Source organism: Priapulus caudatus, unplaced genomic scaffold (genome assembly GCF_000485595.1).
Source record: "Priapulus caudatus unplaced genomic scaffold, Priapulus_caudatus-5.0.1 Scaffold1667, whole genome shotgun sequence".
NCBI classification, from domain to species: Eukaryota; Metazoa; Priapulida; class Priapulimorpha; order Priapulimorphida; family Priapulidae; genus Priapulus; species Priapulus caudatus.
The window spans coordinates 11,797-34,889 of record NW_014578728.1 but is presented as its reverse complement, the minus strand read 5'-3'; the positions used below and the strand labels follow the sequence as shown (position 1 = coordinate 34,889).

Sequence of the window (23,093 nt, the reverse complement as noted above, 5' to 3'; positions counted from 1 at the left end):
TGAGACACGAGACGGCCTCGAAACCCACACAGTGTGATGGCATCGGACCGGCGCGGCGTGACAAGTCACTCGGAATTCTCAGTCAAAATTCCTCATGTTGTTCCTCGTGTCAGAGGTGGTCGCTTATATGTTCGCGTGTTGTTCCTCGTGTCAGAGGTGGGTGTTATATTTTCCGTGTTGTTCCTCGTGTAGAGGTGGGTCGCTATATGTTCCGTGCTGTTCTCTCGTGTCAGAGGTGGGTCACTATATGTTCCGTGTTGTTCTTGTGTCATACTCAGTTGCTCTATGTTCTTGCAGATCCTCATGTGAGAGGAAAGTCGCTCCATGTTTTGTGCTGTTCCTCATGCCACAGAGGTCAGTTGTTCTATGTCTGTGCTGATCCGTGAGTGAGAAGAGAGTCACTGTATGTTCGACCTTTCGGTGGCTGTTCCCGTGTCAGGAGTCAGTTGCTCTAATTTCCGTGCTGATCCTTAGCTGGAGGAGAAGTTGCTTTATGTTCCTCATAACATTTCAGAATCTACGTAGCCAGTGAATTTAATATCTAAATAGCCATTTGAAAAAAATAATTGCCTTATACTTTATAGTGTAGGCAAAGTAATTGTTTTTTTGCTTAGTTCGTGATATATAAAAGATAGGCACTGAGCAAGAATGTTAATTTTTAGCTCATCTGACATAGTCAGATGCAGTTGTAGAATCGCATGATCGTCCGTCCGTCCGTGCGAGCGTCCGTCCGTCAAACAGTTGGGCACAAATCTTAACCGCTCGACGTACGGTCACGATATTCGGCACATCGGGGGGATCGTCAAAACGAGTTGGGATGTCGAAGCGGGGGTCAAAGGTCAAGAGGTGTAAAATAAGGGGAACATTCACTCCTTAACTTAAGGTATAGGGAGGAAATGCAGAATTGGAGCAACAAATCTAAACGGCTCGACCTAGCTCGTGATAGTCGTGTATAGCATCATGGTAGGAAAGCCATCACTGTGCCGAAATTGGAGGTCAAAGGTCAATGGGCACAGGGCAGATTTTAGACATTTTCTGAGGACATGGTCTGACGGAGCGATTGAAAACTTTTTTGTTTCAACGCGTGACCTAGCATTTTATGGCTTTATTGAAGGACCATGAAATGTCCCTTCTGCTGACATGCGAAGAGTAGTGTCGATAACCTTTTGACCCTCAAGAGGAGGGTTAAACATGGATTTGTTTACTGTCTGTTGAAAGAATTTGACTGCCGGGTTTGCTAGTAGAATCTATACATGCCTGGATGTACGAGGCTACAATGTCACAGTGAAATTTCAAAAGCTAAATTTGGTTGAAGAAGGTTTATGCTCCTTAAATCCTATAATTTCTATGGCATTCTGTACTGTCAGTATTTTACATGTAACGTACTGCCACTGCCAGCATGTGTGGGTGGCTGTGTAGTTTTTGCCTGCGTTAAATTAGTTACAGGTGGCAGCTCTTATTGCAGCCTGTAGGCCTTGCGTAGGTAAATGGATGAGTGCTTACCTATTCTGTCTTGCAAATAGTTTTGCTACTACTACAATGGGAGCTTCCATCTTAATCTGAAGACACTTAAACGTACCGGCCATCTCGTGGCAACTTTCATAACGATCAACAAACATTCCTTTGAGAAGGTCCTTGATACCATCTCCTGTGCATGTTCGCACTGTTTCGGCGTGTATGTGAACACATTTGGGACTAACAGGGTTTACTAGAATCCCACCACTCCACCACAGAGTCACCGCAGTAGACGTTAGATGAGCGCTGTCGCTCCGCGGCACTTGTTGTCATGGGCTTTAACAATTGATTGAATGGTGATTTTTGCATAGAAAATACAATGTGATGTGCCAGGTTTTTGTGACAATAAATGCACATCTGTTAACAATTTTGGTTTGACATTTTCTGTAACAATTACACAGTCGAAGGCAATTAACCTGGATACAGCTGCAAAGATTCTTATGGGAGAACTCATAACAGAGAAGATAGACTTCTCCAAGTACAAAAGTAAGTTACCTCTCCTAGGACGTTAAAACGACTTTAAAAAATTTCAATGAATTTAGTTTGATACAAGAAACCTGAAGCTAAATCCTATATTATATAAATCCTATTACGTAATTAAACGTGTAAGATTTCGCAGCATGAGCTGTCCAGATTTTGCTGCGAAATCTGATATGTTTAATGCACTTAATTCTAGCTCGTTAACCTTAATTGCCTAAACATTTACCCCAGCATGTTGCCCATGCGATGCTTTCATGACCGAATTCCTTACACGTTTTTTCATCATACAGCGAAGGTGCGTCGGCTGTACGACATAGCCAACATCCTCACAAGCCTGGACCTCATTGAGAAAGTGCAAGTATCCAACGGCAATGGCAGAAAGCCTGGCTTTAAATATGTCGGACCTGACCCACAGGGTTCACCAGCTGCCGAAGGTGCGTATGTTCTCTTGTCCATCGTTTGGAATCATGTGGAGGAAAGCACAAGGCAGTATTGAGCTGAAATTTATAAATAATTAGGTTAATAAATGGTTTGATAAAACGTTTGATTCACGTGCTATTATTATTTAATATCAGGAATCTAACAAGAGAATTATCTCCTGCTACGAATTTCATCGGTGGGGATCGATCATTGCTGACTAGAGTTTACATGACCGAAATTTTAATTGGGTGCTGCAGATTTTTGGCAAACTGGCTTCTTTCATGCTTGATTTTGAATCAGAATGTTAGTGTGCAGTTAATGATAGCTTTACCTGTTTAGCCTTTTCTTTTCCCAGTAGGCATTGATAAGCAGCTTTAGGGCTACACAGTTATAATGGGGTAACACGAGACTAAGCTTATTCACAAGTTGGGATAATTTTATCCATGTTTCAATGGCAGAGAGCGTTTATAGCCAAGTTACATGGCAGTGGCACGTAACAGACCTTTGGCGTTTCACTGCATTCTCCATTCAGCTGACTTTGCCCAGAAAGCAACTTTCTCATGACGAGGTATGAAATGACGATCGCGTACGCGGTGTCACATGGGATATATTTTCTGTTACAGTTGCGAGTGTCAGGGACACGATGAACCGGCCCAGCACGCGACACTCGATGCTAGCCAGCGTGCCACATTGCAATGCCACATCGTTCACGTACACGATGCAGTCGTCATTAGCAGCCGCAAGATGTAGCGCAGACCAAGAGAACGTTGAACCAGGTTTGTCAAGAATCCCACATTCAATTGACCAGTGATTTTAGTTCACCTTGTTCCTAGCATTCCTATCGTGTTCCTTGTTCAATATACAAAAGGACAGTAGACGGTATACTTAATAGTCATGAAAATGACATGTTGTCCAGATCATCTACCTGGATAGATACTACCTATGCTGTTTGGATGATGACCAAGTCTATACTGAGAGCAAAAATTTGCGTGCACTTATTGTGTGATGGATTTTGGCATTACCAACATTATGTTGCTTTGCCACGTTATGTCAATAATTACATCGTGATATTATTGACCGCAGCACTACTTGATGATTTCATTTTCCAGCGGTGAAAAAACGACGGTTTTCTACCATCAAGATGGAAAATTTGTCCTCGGGTGCAGTGGGAGTGAATACAGTTACGAACCATACTGTACCACTGGTAAGTGCGCATCATGTGTACTTTCACGAGTCACTCTCATCATAAGTTTGGAGTGATCACGAATTGGGATACTGAAGTAATCTGTAAAGTGTACTCAATAATTTTTTTTCAACTTCGTGATAAGTGTTAGGTTAGATAATGTAACTTCATTGTTATTTTTTTCTTTTCTGTCGTCTTTGTAGGGCTTCGGTTAAGCCCGGCGCATATTTTTTGTCGACAGTCCGTCGCGCGACATCAAATTTGTTTGCTGAAACTTTGTGTCGCAGATGTTGTGTGTGCGCATACCTTGCGAGACAGTAATGCGATTATTGCGCGTGTATCACATGACTCTTCAAAAGCAGGACAATTATTGGCACCATCATATTGGATAATATTGAATTCACAATCGCTTGCGTCACAGTCACATCGCAGTCTCAGGTACACGCACGCACGCACGCATGCACACATGTACACACAGACACAATTGAATTTTGTTGACCGGCTGTTAAGCGATCGTATGCACTGGGCACTAAGCATGCATGTGCTCTTGTTTTAGTCTCGGCACTCGTCGCTGAAGGAAATCTGTCTTGTCGCCGAGAAGGAGCGGGAGAAGCTGCAAGTGAGTGCTGGGCACGGAACACAGTCCGCACCCTCGTCACCGCGCAGCTTCACACACAGCCGAACGCTCGTCAAAGGTTGGTTGAGGGTCAACGGCGTGAACTGATACCGACATGTCAGGCTTCAGTAAGAGGGCATGCCATTTGCGAACGCAAAATTTGTTTCTCTTTGTGCACAGCCAGCGATTCATTCATATCCATCACGGCCTCACAGTTTTGCACGCCACTGCAGCGTTGTTTACCTGGTGCTGTCTTTCTACAGGATGCCTAGAATCTGGGAGGGTCACAGCTGATAGAGGGACGATAGTCGTCGGGGCTCGGACTACGAAGAACCCCATTGAAATTCTCCCAAGCAAGCTCCATACGAAGAAGCCATCTGCGACTAGCGTCTGCGATCTCGCTGCAAAGCAGCTGAGGGTTGCGTCCAGCGGCCAGAAGTTGACCTCCAGCAGCAGTCAGCCGATTTACGTCCTGCAGACGAGGCCAGTGGCCGCACTGCAGTCTCTTGCGGTCGTCGTCGACGGCAAGTCTGCGGCCGGGATGCGGTGCGACACCCAGCACTGCATCGTGCTGACGAACGGTGCTCGAGCGGGCACGCTGCGACCGGTCGTCGCCGGCGGCAACGCGTCCGCTCAGCGGTCGACGCTGGGCAGCGACAAGGGGGGTGCAGGGGATTCGTACCTGATCGTTCAGCCGGTGACGCAGACGTATGGCGGGAAGGTTAGCGCAAAGACGACATTGCGGAATGGCGCCGCTTCCACCGCGGTGGTACGCGCCCGATCACAGACGACATCGCTTGAATGCGGCAGCACCAGGCTTCAGGGTCGAACAGATGCTGCGATCGGCGCGAGTCAGCAGCTACAGCAGGGGAAACCAGTGCGGGCCTCATTACTGCTGTGCAGCAACCAAACGAGGACACCCGGCACGAGCGGTGGCGATTCAACCGTGCCCGCCTCGGTCCAGTTGCAGAACCTGGTGCTGAAGCAGCAGATGGCAGGTGCTCCCAGGCATAGCGATACCGCACAACCGAGCCGGACAACGGGAGGAGGTGCAGTAAAGCTGAGCTCATCCTCCCCATCGATTGCGCAGGCAGCCCCAGGCGCTGATGTGAAGAGTGAGGTGTCACCAGCTCTGCGCGTTTTAAGTTCCCTCGGCAGCATCCTACTTACCGAGCTAAGGCAATCAGAGGGGGTTAACATCGTTACAGCTGTCAGCACCGCAGCATACAAGACGAAAGTCAAGAGTGAACAGTCGCAATCTTGCTCTAGTAGTTTGAGGTGTGAAAGCCACACGTCTGTTTCTTGTCGTGCCTCATCATACACCGGAACGCCAGACGTTTCTCAGCAGACACTGGCTGGGCAGAACTGGAAGGGCACTCCCGGACTCACATCACTACCAGTACCACCTGGCTTCACACCTGCGCCTGTTACAAGTGCCAGCACAGGTTCGCCACAGCCTGTGCCAGTGTCTGTGACTATACTGGGACCAGGACCTGTGCCGGTGTCTGAGCCTGTGCCTATACCGGGGCCAGGATCTGTGCCAGTGTCTGTGCCTATACCGGGACCAGGACCTGTGCCAGTGTCTGTGCATGTGCCAGCATCTGTGCCTATACCGGGACCAGGATCTGTGCCGGTGTCTGTGCCTGTGCCTATACCGGGACCAGGACCTGTGCCAGTGTCTGTGCCTGTGCCTATACCAGGACCTGTGCCGGTGTCTCTTGCTGGGCAGATATCCAAGCATGTGCAAGTTTCTGGGCCTGTGCCAGTGAATGGGGTTATGCAGCTGGACAAAGACACCAATCAAGTTATAATCATGCTTGGAGATCAAGGGATCACTTACGAACTTCAGGGGCTCAAGGGCGTGAAAAGGGTCGGTGTAGCAGGGAAGAATGGGGCCAGTGAAACCGTCACAGACGAGCAGCATGCTGAAGAGAATACCTCAAAGAAACTAGGAAAGGTGAGCAGGCAGTTGGATCTCGACCAACAACTTGTCAACGCCACCTCTGGAAAAGATGAGTACTCGTCGTCGTCACCTGTACGTGAGGAAGCGTCTGTCGCTGCATCGCAGCAGCAGCAGCAGCAGCAGCAGCAGCAGCAGCATCCGCCAGGTGGCGGCGGCATCATCATTGACCACCGCATCAACACCGACACAATCATAGCCGAAATCACAGACTACATGGAGGAAGCAGAAGAGACGGAGAGGCTGGAGAAAATGGCCAGGGATGAAGCCATCGACTTTGATTGCTGGTCGATGGCAGCGGCATCAGCAGCCGAGCAATTGACGGATATGGTGGATGGCACTGTGGGTTGCAGTTTGCCGAAAGATGCCTACCACTCGGCGGTCGCCGCTACAGCACCGCCAGTTCACGGCACATGGGATGGCGCAAACATCCGTAAAGTTGAGGGCATCCTGTCATGTCTTTCGTCCGAGTTTCGAGACGGAAATTCGGCGCACAAGCGAGCGAGCGACGACTTTAGCGTGGAGGAGGCGGCGGCGGCGCTCCCTGACCAGCGGCGGTCGGAGATGCAAGAGGAACTGGAGGAGCTGCTATCAGACATTTCCGGCAGCTCAACGTCGCACCACATGATGGACTACGACGTTGACGAGTCGATCTTTGTGGATTCTCTCAGCGAGGAGTTGACGCCAGTGAAGCTGCATTCCTCTGATAGGTCGCCCGCCCGAAAAGACGGGCGGGCTGGCCGTGTCACTTGGCACCCCGGTCACGAAGAGTCGCCACTATACCCCACAACTCCGCATACAGCTCGCGCGATGCACATGGCACAGGTGCACAGAGATGCAGATCTTGAGATGACTCAGGGAACACCGATGAAGTCAGGCAGATTCGGGAAACCGTTCCACGCCTGCAACGCGGCACAACAAGGTAAGTCAATAATGTGAAAGCATAGAGAGGGAGCGAAAAGGAAAGCTCTCGGTGTGCTGAGCTACGATTTTGATTCGTAAATTTGTTCGGCACGTGCGTGATGTGGTTTACGAGGTTGCGTCCTTTACAAGGTTTGTGAGGCCGTATTCAGAGTGTGAATGTTTACTGTTGCGAGAATGCAAACATCGTTGTGAATTCTCTACTTCCTTCCCAATTGCAGCACCAAGTGGCGGACAAAAGACTATGCGTAGATTGGAGAGCTATGTGCAGCCTACCACACAAGGGATGAGTCACGTGTCGAAAGAGCAGCGATGATATTATGGTGCAAACAATGATGCCGGTGTTTATCGTCCAAATACCCTGCGATACACCGAAAGACGGCTGGCGAGTTTAACGTCTCGTACTACATGTAATCAATCACATGTAGCGTAGAGTCATGTTACCCTGCAATTATCTAAGTGAGTCGCCAGGGTAGGCTGTGTCGGTTAAGTTTACGATGTCTGTCTACTGAGATTGCTGCAGTTTATTGGTCAAGTAATAATGAAGATTCAGCCATTTATTCTGTAAGTGTATAGAGTATTAATATAATAATATGAGGGTTTCCATGTTCAATTAATAACATGGCGAGGCTGGGAAACCAATATCTTGAGTGCGTATGGCCATTTACCGACCGCTTTCATTTATGCCGATGCCTGCAATCATATGTAGTGTTATATATAATATATATAACTTGTCAGTGTGTGTTAAAGTAACCGTAATTTTCAGATAAAGCGAATTTTTACCACTTTTCTTACTTACAACTTGCAATTTTTATCTTAAACACAAAGAAAAGGCATGAACCACTTAAAATCAGCAAGCAGTGTATACACTCTCTATGGATACACTCTCTATGGATATAGGTCGTTTCCTTGACAGTTAGGAGGCTCAATCAACAACTTGACATTGCATCACAACAAGCATTGGTTAGTTGTTTAATTTTACTTTTATTTTTAAGTGCAGCTGGTACAGCTCATCCTCATGAGATTTTATTCAGATTTTGTTAGGAAATATATAATATTGTTTAGCAGTAAACTTTATTACACATAAGGAATTTTTTGAGTAAGATGCTTAGTGACTTTAGTAGTGTTAGTATCAAGGAAGTGATGGTGGTAGGAAGGGTCTTTACTTTTATGCAAAATTTATCCGATATAAAGCAACATAGGGTTATACGTTTACGTGTATATGTGTATACACCTGCCTATGAATGTATATATATCTTTTATCATTATTATATTATAACCCAGGAGCACAATGCTCCTTATGCGTTTCTGTTCAGTTGCTTTACTGAATGTATCGTCTGTTGTAATAACATGGGGTTTCATTCGGCAAGCTGATGTCCGATTTTTATGGATTCGCTGGTACTTGCATTGAAAGCTAGGCTCGTTATAAAACAATCAGGTTCGAAATGAGAAATTAAATTTACGAGGTTGCAAAATAACGTTCTCTGTCTTGTGTTGGCTTATGCAACTTTGCTATCTTTGCATTGTCCGTATTAGGCGGTAATGGCCAAGTACATGATGACAACTGCTGAGACATGTGCAAACAGCGCAGTTGCTAGAGCATAAGTAAAGCGTAAAGAGGCGGGCACACCACATTAGTAAACCTATGTGGTTGTGCACTCCTCATAGTGTTCAGAAAATGCTACTGCGCCCGGTAGTTGTAGCTATGTGTGACATTTATAGTAATTGTATAATATACACCACTAAAGCAAACACGAATTTATTACGTGTTTATGTATAATGTTATGTGTGTTTACCTGTTATTTCAACCTCCCGAGTCATCGTACTGATGACTGATAGCAGAGGTTGGATGGGTTAAACATTGGCTGTGCACAGCACAACACAGCAGTAAACATTCAGCTATTATAGCAGCTATTATAGCAGCTATTTTATATGAGATGTGTTGCCCACTGACAACACAGCAATCAAAATGCAACACTACGTGGCTATAATCAGTAGTGAATGAGTTTTTATTCACTCCTGTTATAATCAATATATTTACATGGACACACATTGTAACAAACCTGTTCAAATATATACAAACTAACAAATTATATTCACAATCGATTTTCTCTAGCTATAACATCACCCGCTATATACCCCCTACTATACGTGCACGCACAGAACGACAATGGCGTGGATAAGGGATGGGCTCATTCAATCAGCTCAGTTGCTGCATATATATATATTATATATATACATACAAAGACGTCATATACAGAGACATATGTATGGTTGCACAACTACAGACTCGCGGTAAGGAAACTGGGTCACTCAAACTCGAGCAATAATCATGAAGGCAGACGCCGCCCATCTCGAAATCTGATAAAACGCCCACCGATCCACACTCGGGGACGACCGATAAATAAGGTCATCACTGTGTGCCTGCCTCATCACCTCCCCATCTCTCCCCTCCCTAACTACCCTTGCACCCCGCCTCCTCTCTTGGCAGTGATCGCGTGCAGTCGGTAGAAACGCAGGTGTGATGCACCCTAGGGCACCAATCAGACTCGCTTTATGCTGCCTGATGAGAACACGCCTAAAGCAAAACTAACAGCGCTGCCGTCACTAAACGCTTAGACATACGCCCACGCGGTAGACGGAAGGCTTGGCTCAGCCTCTGGCAATACGAACGATTGTTCGATATTGCCGCGTTGTAATAATGAGGCCCATTGCAGCAATATATATCACGGACATCCACTCCATTATTTGTGCTGTGAGAAGTAGGATTGGGACCATAGCAGTAGCATATTCAACAATGTCAGACAATTCAGCCTGATGGCTTAGGATAACTGCAGGCCTGATGGCTATTCCATCGGCTTAGCAGCTGCTGGAAACGACAAGACTAGCAGACAAGTATTGACAGAAAGCACCCTTGTTACCTTTCACACTACCTCCATTATTGTATCCTATATTAATGTATACTTGTTCACCTAGATTATGTGTGTAATTAAATGAGCACAAATCCTGTCATTGCAATCAGTTCGAAATCGGGATGGAAAATTAATGTATGTACTAACCCACAAATTGATTCCTCCACAATGAGAAATTAATTTTTTAACGATATATTTTGAACATAAATTCTTCGTACTGTGGGAAACTATCGTATAAAAGTTCAATGGCTAACGTGAGACAGTATGTCCGTTCTCAACACTGAGATGACAATCTATAGATTATATAACGAATAGAACGAAGCTAGCACTGCACCAGTTAGAAAGCGACAAACTATAATTACAGGGATACTCACCAGGAGATTGAGCTGTCGAGAAAAAAGTCTATATTTACACCCGATTAATTTAATCTGGATGGAAAATTACATTCAGGAGGTATTCAGAATCATGTGTGTGTGAACTGACTGAAATTTCAGAGATGAGCTGAGCCAAGACAGAAATAATGCAATCGTGAGTGATTATACACAGGTGGTAAAGAAACATGCTTACTTTGGTATCAGTCACAGGCACTTGGGACAGAGTCAGTAAAAACCGAAAATAATATGAACGCACATTCACAAATACTACTGTACGGTGTACCTCTCAATTACAGTTCCACTGTTGTGTCACTGTATATCAACTTTTCTTCATAAAAACCAACACCGAACGCTCCCGCACTCGCCGCTGCGAGTGTGCTGTGGCGCCATGATAATATATATATAGAGTCATATATATATATATATCATCATCTCTATATATATATTATCATGGCGCCACAGCACACTCGCAGCGGCGAATGCGGGAGCGTTCGGCGTTGGTTTTTATGAAGGAAAGTTGATATACAGTGACACAACAGTGGAACTGTAATTGAGAGGTACCACCGTACGGTAGTATTTGTGAATGTGCGTTCATATTATTTTCGGTTTTTACTGACTCTGTCCCAAGTGCCTGTGGTATCAGTAATCTGTTTGGTGCAGGCAAGTAAATTCCCCTAATGCTGTGCAGATTCTATAACCAGTGAATCTGGCTTAAAACAACCGTTCCCCCGATGAAAAGCAGTCATAAATGTTCATACACACACACGTACACTACCATTTCTTGATTGCCACATAAAAATGTATCCAAAAAGCCATATGTTTAGCAGAAACAAGTCTTGTAAATTAAGAAATATGGTTCACAAAATACAAACCACCATGTAAACATATAAATTTGTTTGAAATTTACTTGAGTGTGAACAGACGGCACAGCAACAGTGCCATCGGGGTCCAGATCACTACACGATCACTAATCTATGACAATAACTTTAAACAACGACGAAATAACTTTTCTTTTTAAAAATCCAGAGTTAAGTAGCATTCAGAAAGTACTAATCGTTTACTGATTTACTTTTGGTAATAGATTTTGGCACAATGATATGAATCACGGATTATTTATGTACTATGTATTTTGTATGCCTTAATGACGCCCACAAATATGTATGTAGAGAGAAGTCGAGTCACTCTGAAGTCACTGTGGAAATATCAGCGTGGCACGCCTTTCCCCGATGTAAACATTGAATGCACCCGAATGAAAGATTTAAACAAGCAAGCTTTTGTGTCGAGTATATCTGATCAAATCATTGTTATGCACACAAAGATTGCATAAAATATTGCTTTGATTTGATACATTAATGGATTTTGGGGAAAAACAGCAACAGATGTTCTTCCTAGGTTCATACAAACACTGCTGTTAGAACCAATCGTTATTCACTTACATGTTATTTCATGGGTGAATGATGATGATGAATGGGTGATGGGTGACCTGATGTTTGATATGGCAGCATCAGCAGTACAAATATCCATTTACAAATTTGATCATTGTATGCTAGATGTAAGTGTGACTAACACATGTTATAAGAAGAACAGACAAGTGAAAAAATTTTACATGAGTATTTTATGATTTTCCACCCGGGCTAAAATGTATCACTGAAATCAGGCCTGCGCCTAACAAATTCAAACTTCGATTATCAAAGAATTAGTTATCTGCTATCTGCTGATGTATAACATCTAAACCATCTATAACATAATGGCAATGTAAGCTGGCAATTTCTCGTATCCAAATTGCAACCAGGCAGTTCAAGGCAGAGAAGTTGTCAAGCATATTTTTACCAGGAATCAATCACTGAATGATGAGGTGCTATTGTCATCATCAAAGTCAGAGTCATTCTCTTCTTTAGATGTGGCGACGGGGGCTGGGGCATTAGGCGTCCTAAGTGAAAATAAAATGTGCAAATTTGTGGCAAAATATTATTGATATTCACAATAGTACTGCAGCCGCGGCATACTCTTTACATCGTAATTCAAACATTTAGCCGTGGTTGGCCCCAATTGCTTTTTTATTTGTTTTTGAACATGTGCAAATCATAACTTTTTTTCTACAAACCAAATTATAGAGCTAATTAAAGGGAGAGTTTACTCTAGGTTCTAGGGTTATTTTCAGCTAATTTAGGTTATAATTACGCTACATAAAAAGTTTCATGGTTTAATCACCATTAGAAATATTATTAAAAAATGTTTTAAAACTAACGACTACATGCAGTTTGATTACAACGACGGTGGCGCCACTCAAAGCGATCTGATAAGTTGCGTAGTAGACTCTAGGATTTTACTACATACAACTGTACTTACTGTATAACAAATCGTCCATACCCACACGTATTTGTTACCAGATACCTAATTTAATTGTTATAATTAATTACATATCAACGCTACGAAATTTGAAAGGCACCATGGCACCCGCGACCGTGCTGCCACCCCGAAAAAGTTGCGTATTTGACAATTTATTTTGCACGTTACAGACTGAGGGCTAATCACAAAAGTGCAATTATATTTATACCTAAATGCTATTTAACCGAACGATATTCATTTTAGGGCAAATTTATCCATATTATAACTGAAACTATATGTCGTTTATAAGATATTACAATCCTTTTGCTTTTAAATTAATAAATAAGAAACACCCTCAGTCTGTAGCCCTAGGCTGAAAAGTGGTTTTTGTGCAAATTATCAGATCGTGCGCTTTGAGTGGCACCACCGTCGTTGTAATCAAACTGTAGTCGTTAGTTTTAAAACATTTTTTAATAATGTTTCTAATGGTAATTGAACCATGAAACCTTCTCTGTAGCGTAATTTTAACCTAAATTAACTGAAAATAACCCTAGAACCTAGAGTAAACGATCCCTTTAAAGTAATATTTACTCTATCAGGCTAGCATCTAGTCCTTCCATATGCATTTTGACTTGGACAGCTGGTACAGGAACACCCTAGAAGAAAAAGCGATAATGATTTCATGGGATCACCTCAGCGCATGTTTAGCAAGGACACCACGACAAGGTGTTTTATCTTCGTAATTGTGTATAATACCTGGCCATTTATTTGGTTAAAAAATTAACTCATTTATAAAAAATTCACTTACCACTTGCACCATTCTGAAGTACTTTGCATATCGTGGGTCTTTTGCTACTGAATTCACTGGCTCTGCCTTTTGGGCCTCTTCCTCTTGAGTAACAGCTGCTGTCATAGGCTCTGCTGCTGCCTGCTCCTATTTTAAATTGAAAGAAAAGGAATAAATTAATGTTACCGAGTTGGTGGCAGTCATGCAGTCATGCAGTCATGCAGCCTGGCAATTATTTGGACCTGTGAAGTATGACTTGTATTTTAGATATAAATATGCAAGTGTACGTGGATGACAACAAATATGTTCAGCCCTACATTCATATTTCATCAATAGGTTTTCCTCAAAATCAGTCTTGTGACCAGACTAATGATTGGTTTTATTATTCCAGCATGATTTATAATGTCGCACTGATATGTTTACCTGTGGTTGAGTAACTGTTCCTGAATTTTGTGTAGCAGTAGGAGTAGCAGCCACAGGTGCTGCTGCCAATGTGACATCGTCTAATCCGGGAATTGAGGCAAGCTACATATAAACGAAATGTGTATAGATGCTACATTGACTGCACAAGGCAAACAACAATAACAACTGACATAAATCCTTTAGCCATGACAATTGGTTTAGAGATCCATATAGAGTCTATTTCCCAATTCCCACTATGGGAAATTTCTTATTATCAAGGCACTGACTAAGAATTTTTATACATGCATTTTTCATCTGTTTGCTATCACATGTAATGTTAATGTGCTTTATGTTAAATTCGTTCATTGGTCAGCAAAGCAACTTCATCTGGCCAACTGATAGACTTGTTGACTAGATTCATGAATTCCAATATTTTGCTTCCACATTCACACTCTTGTACATTATCCCATTCTAGGTGGCCCCACAAGAAACTATGGAGTGAGTCTATTTTAAAAGTCTAAATAGGAAATGGGAAAAAGAAAACGGGTACACGCACGTGCACGCGGGTACACGCACGTGCACGCGGGTATACACGCACGTGCACGCGGGTACACGCACGTACACGCGGGTACACGCATGTACACCCTTCCTTTTCCTTTTCCCATTTCCTATTTAGACTTTTAAAATAGGAAACGGATCAGAAACCCATTTCCCATTTCCTATTTAGACTTTTAAAATAGGAAACGGATCAGAAACCCAATTCCCATTTCCTATTCTATTTTCTATTTTCATTTTAAAAATAGGATATAGGTCAGAAACCCATTTCCTATTTTCAACGTCAAATGGGAAAACAAACTAACGGTATGTACCGTGATTTATCAGCCAAAATATCGCGTTTGTAAAAACAAGAGCCGCAGAGCGTCTGTGCTCATCTGAGGTCTGTTGCTACGGTTATAAACGTAACATTTAAGTCATGCGTAGTGACACCTTTGTTAGGTGCAGATATGCAGATACGCAGTTGCATACACATCATTTCAGCAACCTTCTGCATTCTGCATACCTCCCAAATCCCATTGGTTGATACAAATCGCGTGCCTAAAAGTTAAACTCCCGTTTTATGGTGCATTGTGGCCCTAACACTAACCCTATTAAAAAATAAAAATAAATTAATTGTTTTAAAAATTATTTGTTGTTATTAAATTGTTGTAAATAAATCATGTAAATATTTGCGTTAATTGGAAAAATATAGTTAAATAGATAAAGATAAAAAAATACAGAAAACAGATAAATAATGAAAAATCTGATGGGATTCAATCCAATGACCTTTGAGCTGTAATACTGTGCTGTACCCGTTCGGCTATCCAGGCTTATTGGCTTTCTAGATTATGGATGTGCCATGAATATGAGAACACTGTGACATCATTGAGGCAGTTCAGGAATCCATGTTTAATCCTCCTCTTGAGGGTCAAAATGTTATCAGACACTTACTCTTCGCACGTCTGATATCTGACCTTTTCCCCACTGCCCTTTGACCTGCGACCTCCAATTTCGCATTGGTGATGGGTTTCCTACCCATCACACTATACACCGAATATTAAGAGCATAGGTTAAGCCGTTAAGATTTGTGCCGCATTTCCGTATTTCCTCCTATACCTTAAGTTAAGGGGGAAATAGCCCCCCTCCGTTTACACATCTTGACCTTTGACCCCCAAATTTGTCATCCCGGGTCCTTTTCACGACCCCCCCCCTCGACGTCCCAAATATCGTGACCGTACGTCGAGCGGTTAAGATTTGTGCCCAACTGTTGACGCACGCACGCACGCACGGCCGGATGGCCGGACAATCATGCGATTCTACAAGCTGCATCTGACTACATCAGATGAGCTAAAAAGAGACGGGTCTAGAGTAATACAGTTCTTACAAATAATAAAATAAATTGTAGGTAAAGATTGTGGTAAAACACCGTATAACTGTAAGCATAAAAGGCTGGTACAAACCTTAGTTTCTAGAAGAACCATTGTAGTCTCTAATCGATGTATCTGCTGGGACAGGTCTGATAACTTGGTCTCGCATATACCAGAAAAGTGGTTGAGAAAATTCACCGTATACGTGACAAAACTGTTCATATACACGAGAAGATTTTTCTGATGTATAGCACCAACCTAGGCCAAATAAAATGATAAAGGCTCAATCACTTAAAGCTCTGGCAGTAAAAATCACACCACACAGATAAAGACATCCACACATCCATTTATCTACAGAGGTACGAATAAAAGTAGTGTGTATACTTATCATACACTACTAGAATTGGAAATGCACCTGTATAAACCATGTCTAATCCAATGACAGATAGACAGACAGAGACAGAAGGATGGACCGACAGACAACATGCATGCGTCTAAACATAGGAATTGCTCCGACCTGTGATTGGAGGATAAAAATAGACCCCGCCCACTCCCACTGCATACGTTATTATGCTATGACCGGTAGGAACGTGTACTAACTATCAGATGGAGCGAACGATTTGAGTTACATTTCTATAAATTCTAGCTATTATAGACACATGTCTTAGCCTTAATCTCTGTGAATTTTGAGTCTATTGAAGCACGATTACGGATTAGTCTAATTAATTAGCAAATATGCACGCGCGGTATCGCTCATAGGCTATGACCGGTGAAACAAAACATCACAAATTATATTTTTATCCTCCAATCATAGGTCGGAGCAATTCCTCTGTTTAGACATGTGACAGATAGAGACATAAGGACGGACCTACAGACAGACAGGCAGACAGAGAGTCATATATAGATAGGCTGTGAGCAGGATGTAACACGTACACTACCGATATTATTAGATGAATAGATATATTCGAGGCCATCCATAAAAAAATTCTGTTTGCTGTCCTCCGACCCATTTCTTTAGTGGGTATAGGTATAGGTAGGTCTTTTTTTTTGGTGAGGCATAATGGTTATTTTAAGTCTGTCCTCATGTTTGCCACACATGCTTTGTGTTTCAGTCTTAACTATGCAAAATGTAAAAAAAAAAAATGGAACCCAAAATGTAAAAAAAAAATTGGGGTCGCGGCTATTTTCGTGGGTCAGTCAGAGGACAGCAAACATATAATTTTTTAAAGATGGCCCGAATCTAAATTATAAATACAATGACTCTGTCAGTGTCACTTAGATACAATAATGTAACCCAACACAAGAGTAGGGTTACAACGCGAGCCTATTCTTTTCTTTGGAGGAGCCCCGGAGTGATTCACTCAGGGCGGTTTTATGGTGCATTTTTGGAGACTAGAACTTCCAAACTGGGTTTATTTTAAACACAAACCTTTCTCCGCTATCCTGTGACTTTATGTATCACAATACTCTGTATTAAACTAATATAAGTTAACCTGTTACAAAATTTCGAAGCGACGAGCGGCGATATTTTGAGCGCCATTTCTGGTGACCTGTGACGCTGGCTTTCCCAATGTGCATAGCGATCGGCAAACTTCGGTTTGAAGAACGGATTCACAAACCAATCGGAAGGCTCGCAGCGCACTAAAGCTGACCAAAGTTTGCCGATCACAAAATAACATAACAGGTTATATTAGTTTAATACAGAGTATTGTGATACATAGTATTAGTAAGTACCAGCTAGGATAGCGGAGAAAGGTTCGTGTTTAGAATAAACCCAGTTAGGAAGTTCTAGTCTCCAAAAACGCACCATAAAACCGCCCTGAGTGAATCACTCAGGGGCTCCCCCAAAGAAAATAATAGGCTCCCGTTGTAACCCTACTCTTGTGTTGGGTTATATTATTGTATGACAATGTATCTAGTGACAGTGTCACTGAGTATGACATTTATTTACTTTGGTGAAATCGACACCATGTCCAACTATTGGTAAACCATCAGCGTCCATTTCGATAACTACTTTGCAGCATTCGAACCCTGACACACAAATGTGCACAAACTGTGTATAAATGATCGCAAAAACAATTAACTTAGGCGTACTCTACTTTCTAAAACCTAAAGCAGTTCACGTTTCCTGTAAATCTCAGCTGTAAATAAATGTACACACGTGGCAGTGTTGCAGTGGTGCGACAACCGTTTCCTGCGGATGTGCTGCCACAGTGTGTAGTGTGTAAACTAAAGAGGTTTCGCATGTATGGACCATAGACATCCTATTATAATACGTTCCTATTCATTATATCCTATTATAACATCCTATTATTCATGACATCCTATTATAATAAGTTAGTTAGATTTCTATGGTATGGACTCTCGAACGCTGCTGTTAGTGGTGATAGCTGTAGTTGGTGATTATTACCCCCATCCATACTAGAAGTAGGCCTAGATATAGAAAAATGCGGTTGAAGAAGAAAACGCGAAGACGAATAGTAAGAACTTGTTATTTGCAGATTGTGTAATGACATAAATCTCTACAAACAGAGTAGAATATCCCCCAGAAGTTGAACGAAGACTAGAGCGAAAGAGCTAAATGTGAAAATGAAGAAGGAGAAGAAGAAGAAGTGAAGACCCTACACGCAAGCTGCTAGGCATAAACAGTACTCTACTGTAAGCGAGGAAATCTCATACTTCCTAGAAATAAAATTTGTGCGATGAGTATGAATCGCAAAGGGTCGGCTTAATTGTCTGCAAAGCACACGATATATAGCTTTGAGAAACCAGCCAAGTTGAGTCGCAGAGACAGATCCCAGTATTGCTACGAGTTAGGGGCCTACTCGACAACGTTCCCAAAACAACGAATGGGAATTCGCTGAAAGTAGCGACATAGGCGCATGAAAGCTGCCTTGCAAGCAATCCTACTAACAAACAACCCTTTGATCGATGGCTTATGGCCTGGTTGGGTTTCGCGCAACCAGAAGGTATGGAATGGTCGGTCACTCGCGCCACCTTAATTAGTTATCTAGACCGAATAGTTAGAATAAGTTCTATCAATGACATTGGTGCCGTAGAGAGACTTTCGCGGTCTATGCTAGATAAGTAGGTAGCTTGGTATAAATAGGAGTGCGCTTCTTTTAATAGATTCCGTGCTAGAGAATCTGTTAGTGCTTGATATACGGGGTTCTTATTTATTTTCATTTTCCTGCGTTTTGCACGGTAAGTTTTTACCTACAGCACACACACACACCACACACACACACAACACACACACACACACCACACACGACAAGCACACCACACACACCACACCAACACACACACACACGAGGATGAGAGAGATTAGGAGAAGAGAGCGAGGAGGGACGAGAGAAGAGAGGAGAGCGAGGAGGAGGAAAAGAGAGAAAGAAAGGAGAGAGGAGAGAGAGACGAGAGAGGCGAAGACGGAAAGACCTGATGAGAGAAAATGCGGACGAGAGAGAAGATGAGGATGAGAGAGAAAGAGAGAGAACGAGAGAGACAAAGGATATGAGAAAGGGAGAGGGATATTAGTGTTTTTCCTTAACAATTCATGTAATCTTACGTTTTCTATTTAATTTCTTGTCTATTGTCTTCTTCTTTTTAGTTTTCTACAGTTCTTCTACCGAATTGAAACGTGCTTGATATACGGGGTTCTTATTTATTTTCTGCGTTTGCCGTGTAGAGTTTTCACACACAGCACACACAGATCGATGGAGGAGAGAGGAGGGAGCAGAGAGAGAGACGAGGGAGAGAGAGAGGAGGGAAGAGAGAGATAGATGGAAAGATACGAGACGACACAGAACGCGGGCGGCCGGCGTTCGGCGTGGGAGAGGCTAGGGGCCCGTGGCGCGGTGTAGATATGGACGGGGGGCGGGGTGGGAGGAGAGAGAAGAGATGATTTTGAGACAACGATGAAGAGAAGAGAGAGAAAGAGAGAGAGAGAGAGAGAGAGAAAGAGAAAGAGAGAGAGAGAGATATTAGTAGTTTCTTCCTTACAATCTCATAGTAAATCTTACGTTTTCTATTATTTCTTGTCTTTGTCTTCTCTTTAGTTTCTCTGCAGTTCTTCTACACGAAATCTATGTGTGTAGAGCGAAATTCGCGTCTACGCCATATTTCTGTTGTTTGTGCATAGTGGTGTGCGTGCGGTGAAATCGTGTATTGCAGAAGAGCATTTAGAAGGCATTTACAGGAAATTATTACTAATGATAGACGACAGAGAGTAGAGAAACACTAAGAGTTTGGTAGTAAATACATTTCATGTGTGTTTACCATTATTTTATTATTGAAACATTCCATATGTGCCCGTGATCGTGTGCGCATGTGCGTAGCAATTACGCGGCGCACGAACGTCACTGTCATAGACTATGGTAATAATCAAGAGCTAATAATATCAGGAGTAAGATAATATAGAATCTATATTATCTTACTCCTGATAATATGCCTACGATAAAATGACGCAGCATTTTCAAAATTCTTGTGGAAGCACATACATGCGCACGCACACACATACGATACGCACACGCGCGTAAAAGGTCTTATTTGAAGCTGGTTCGCGCTGTTGTCCTAGTCTCAGGCGTGTTAGTCGTATACGTGCATCCGTTACTTGGTGGCAAGTAAGGTTATAATAACAACAATCAGAAACATGGAAATACATTCATTTACGTACCTATTTCTATGAGCAACAATTTGCGCCTTTTGGCTGTATGTTGTGAACGCGTGGTTATTGGGATGGGGTGTTCGAGCCCTCCCTCCTAACTATGGAGTGCGCTTCTGTCGGCGTTATGTCACGTTATCATTCATGCATGCATGGGATTCATTGATCATATCAAGAGTACATAATAGAGATATAATAGAGACATAATAGACATAAATTATATAGACATATATAGACATAATAGAGACATAATAAGAGTACTGTACATAATATGCGTTTGATCGCATATAATTATTGTTTTGACGCGCTAGCATGTTGTTGTGTCGCAATGAACAAGGGGTTGCGCGCCGCGCTCTCCGACAGTGTAACCTAGCTGGCGGGGAAGCGGGGAATATAATTTGTGCTCTCGTTGCTATTATCTTGTCAACGTAAATGAGCCGATTATACGAGTAGTGAACGCAATTTTGCAGGATGTCATATATTTTTATTATTTTTATTATATATTATAATTTTTACATTACATTATACATTAATTTTTATTATATATTATATATTTTTATAAACATATATGTTTATTTCAGGTAATATAATTTACCGGGGTTAGGGTAATCTTTGCACATAGGTATTCTATAGAGCCCGCATGCTAGAGGTGGGTATTTGGTAGACCCCACTCACACCCCACCCTGTACAGGACAGATTCCTATTTCTATTAACACAATATTGGTATTGCCTGTTAGTACCCTGTATGTAGGCCCTGAACGCATGTACGAAGAAATATAGTAAATGCCTGTTAATCGAGCATTGAAACATTACTCGCGAAAGACATCGTAACAATTTTGAGGCTTTGATTTTTAATGCAAAACAATTCATTAGCATGAAACTGAGAGCATCTAGAATGTAGATGCTTGGAATGTTGGCGGAGTTAAAGTATGTGGAGGGATTTGACGTATTTATCTCCCAATCATCTTGCTAGCTGTCATTAATTTGTTTTGTTTTAAGGACCATCTAAGCCTAATTTAGAATTGGTATGGCCTACAGCTCTGAAATGGTTTCAGTCCAAATCAAAAAATCAAGTGGAATGGTATACCTTTGACGTAAAACAAGCTACCTATTTGAAACCAAACAAATGAACAGCGAGAACGTTTGACATTCAAACGGTGGATTCGCGACCACTACGGGTGGTCGGATTCCCCGGACTCATGAGGTTAAGCCCCTAATGAGTAACAACAACAACAACAACAACAAAAATCGAGCATCCATTTCTATAGGTTAGTAGCGCTCTTGTTCTCTGCTTGTGCAGTTTCTCCATGGCAGTTGACGTACCACTCGTGTTTCGATTTTAAATCTCATTGGTTGACAATAATTTATTTTATTGTTGTTATCAGACATGGTGTACTTTACTTATGATGCACGTTGAAGAAAGCTGCGACGGATATCTATTCCCGAAAACGTGAGTAATGACATGCTAGATAATATATACGAGATGTAAGAGTTACAATATGATTAATTTCTTACTGAGGATGAAATATGAGGCTCAATATGATTAATGGCATACTTGGGCTTTCAACTGGCATGGTATTGACGTCTTGCAGTCAATTTGTCAATTGCACGTAGTCTTTAGTCCACGGTGACTTATGCTGACATTATATCCAATAGAACATTTTGATTAAGCTTAAAATCCCGGATGCGCTCCAGGCTGTTGCTTTCATGTATATATATATCCCACTACGCACAATAGGCCTATATTACGTAATAAATATAAAGATTTATCGAGCTCGCGCTTCCTGTCTGCAGCCACTCGGGGCTGTAGAGTGAAAATTATCGTCTATTGAAGTCTAATTTATAACAAACCGCTTAAGTTATCACATTACAGCAATTTCTGTTTACATAAGTTCGCGCTGTGCTACAACCGCTCTTGTGTGGTGCTGTGACGGCGTATAGCGATCTACTTGAGCTTAGACGCAGAGGATCCTGCTAGTAAACGTATCGTAGCAACGCAGGAGCGCTGCGCCGTCTGAAATCATCGTTGACAGTGATGGTTACACGACGTGCTACTACCGTCGTGAAAATGCAGCTAGTAGCCACGGACGCCCGTTTCACTCTATAGATAGTCGCCGCGTTTGTCACAGAACTGCAATTTTATTATCACAGCTGAGCCGACTACGTTTACGACTTACGTTACTAGCTAGGCTTTCTGAGCAAAGCCCAATTGCGTTCCTCGCGTGCTGGTTATAGATATTAAATTAAACGCAACCTCTCGACGCTGGCATGCGCACTCGAATTTTACGATATTGTCAATGACTCGGAGTAATTGTAAATTTTTTTGTTTTGAATGTCAAGTGCCCATGTAACGCCCACAATTGTCTGCAAACTGTCTCATTCGGTGTTCCCCCTTCTACCTATAATAAAGTTTACACGAGTAGGCTGCCATACAGAATACCGCGTTGTCCAGCTACCATAACACGTACGACGTCAGTGATCTCTCTATATGCAGCAGGAGTGTTCGGCTGATTATAATATCAGGAGTGAATAATAATACGTGAGCACTATTAGACTATTGGAACGCTCTGCGGCTGGCATTCCTCGGCAAGGGGGGGGGGGACAAATGCGGCGGGGAGGGGGGCAAGC

General features: G+C 42.6%; 2 protein-coding genes across 4 annotated transcripts; one reads left to right on the top strand and one right to left on the bottom strand.

Moving 5' to 3' along the window:
* The first annotated feature begins 32 nt into the window (after positions 1–32).
* LOC106817288 lies at positions 33–8,847 on the top strand. Its single transcript, XM_014821950.1, has 8 exons — positions 33–115; positions 1,917–2,001; positions 2,286–2,429; positions 3,039–3,191; positions 3,525–3,619; positions 4,155–4,293; positions 4,478–7,096; positions 7,317–8,847. The coding sequence occupies exons 1-8, from the start codon at positions 95–97 to the stop codon at positions 7,409–7,411; spliced, it is 3,351 nt and encodes a 1,116-aa protein (XP_014677436.1). The 5' UTR covers positions 33–94; the 3' UTR covers positions 7,412–8,847.
* Positions 8,848–11,200: 2,353 nt separating this feature from the next.
* On the bottom strand, positions 11,201–17,987 carry LOC106817287 (WASH complex subunit CCDC53-like). 3 transcript variants are annotated; one of them, XM_014821947.1, is made up of 6 exons: positions 17,902–17,987; positions 15,896–16,060; positions 13,920–14,021; positions 13,518–13,643; positions 13,301–13,365; positions 11,201–12,311 (listed from the first exon to the last, which is right to left on the bottom strand). In XM_014821947.1, exons 2-6 carry the CDS (start codon positions 16,022–16,024, stop codon positions 12,218–12,220), a joined length of 516 nt encoding a protein of 171 aa, XP_014677433.1. In that variant the 5' UTR covers positions 16,025–16,060; positions 17,902–17,987; the 3' UTR covers positions 11,201–12,217. The 3 variants fall into 3 exon arrangements, with proteins under 3 accessions (XP_014677433.1, XP_014677432.1, XP_014677435.1); XM_014821946.1 differs by having other exon boundaries at positions 17,754–17,961; XM_014821949.1 differs by having other exon boundaries at positions 17,897–17,933.
* Between the last annotated feature and the right edge of the window lie 5,106 nt (positions 17,988–23,093).

What these genes read in the sequence shown, in the direction of transcription:
- LOC106817288 (XM_014821950.1), top strand. Translation starts at nt 95, where the DNA reads ATGTTGTTCCTCGTGTCAGAG. An exon ending in CGAACCATACTGTACCACTG is followed by an intron (nt 3,620 to 4,154) that starts GTAAGTGCGCAT and finishes CTCTTGTTTTAG; the next exon opens with TCTCGGCACTCGTCGCTGAA. An exon ending in CTGCAACGCGGCACAACAAG is followed by an intron (nt 7,097 to 7,316) that starts GTAAGTCAATAA and finishes TCCCAATTGCAG; the next exon opens with CACCAAGTGGCGGACAAAAG.
- LOC106817287 (XM_014821946.1), bottom strand. Translation starts at nt 17,804, where the DNA reads ATGGACGCTGATGGTTTACCAATAGTTGGACATGGTGTCGATTTCACC. An exon ending in ATGGTGTCGATTTCACCAAA is followed by an intron (nt 16,061 to 17,753) that starts GTAAATAAATGT and finishes TATTTGGCCTAG; the next exon opens with GTTGGTGCTATACATCAGAA. An exon ending in ACTTCAGAATGGTGCAAGTG is followed by an intron (nt 13,366 to 13,517) that starts GTAAGTGAATTT and finishes TTTTTCTTCTAG; the next exon opens with GGTGTTCCTGTACCAGCTGT.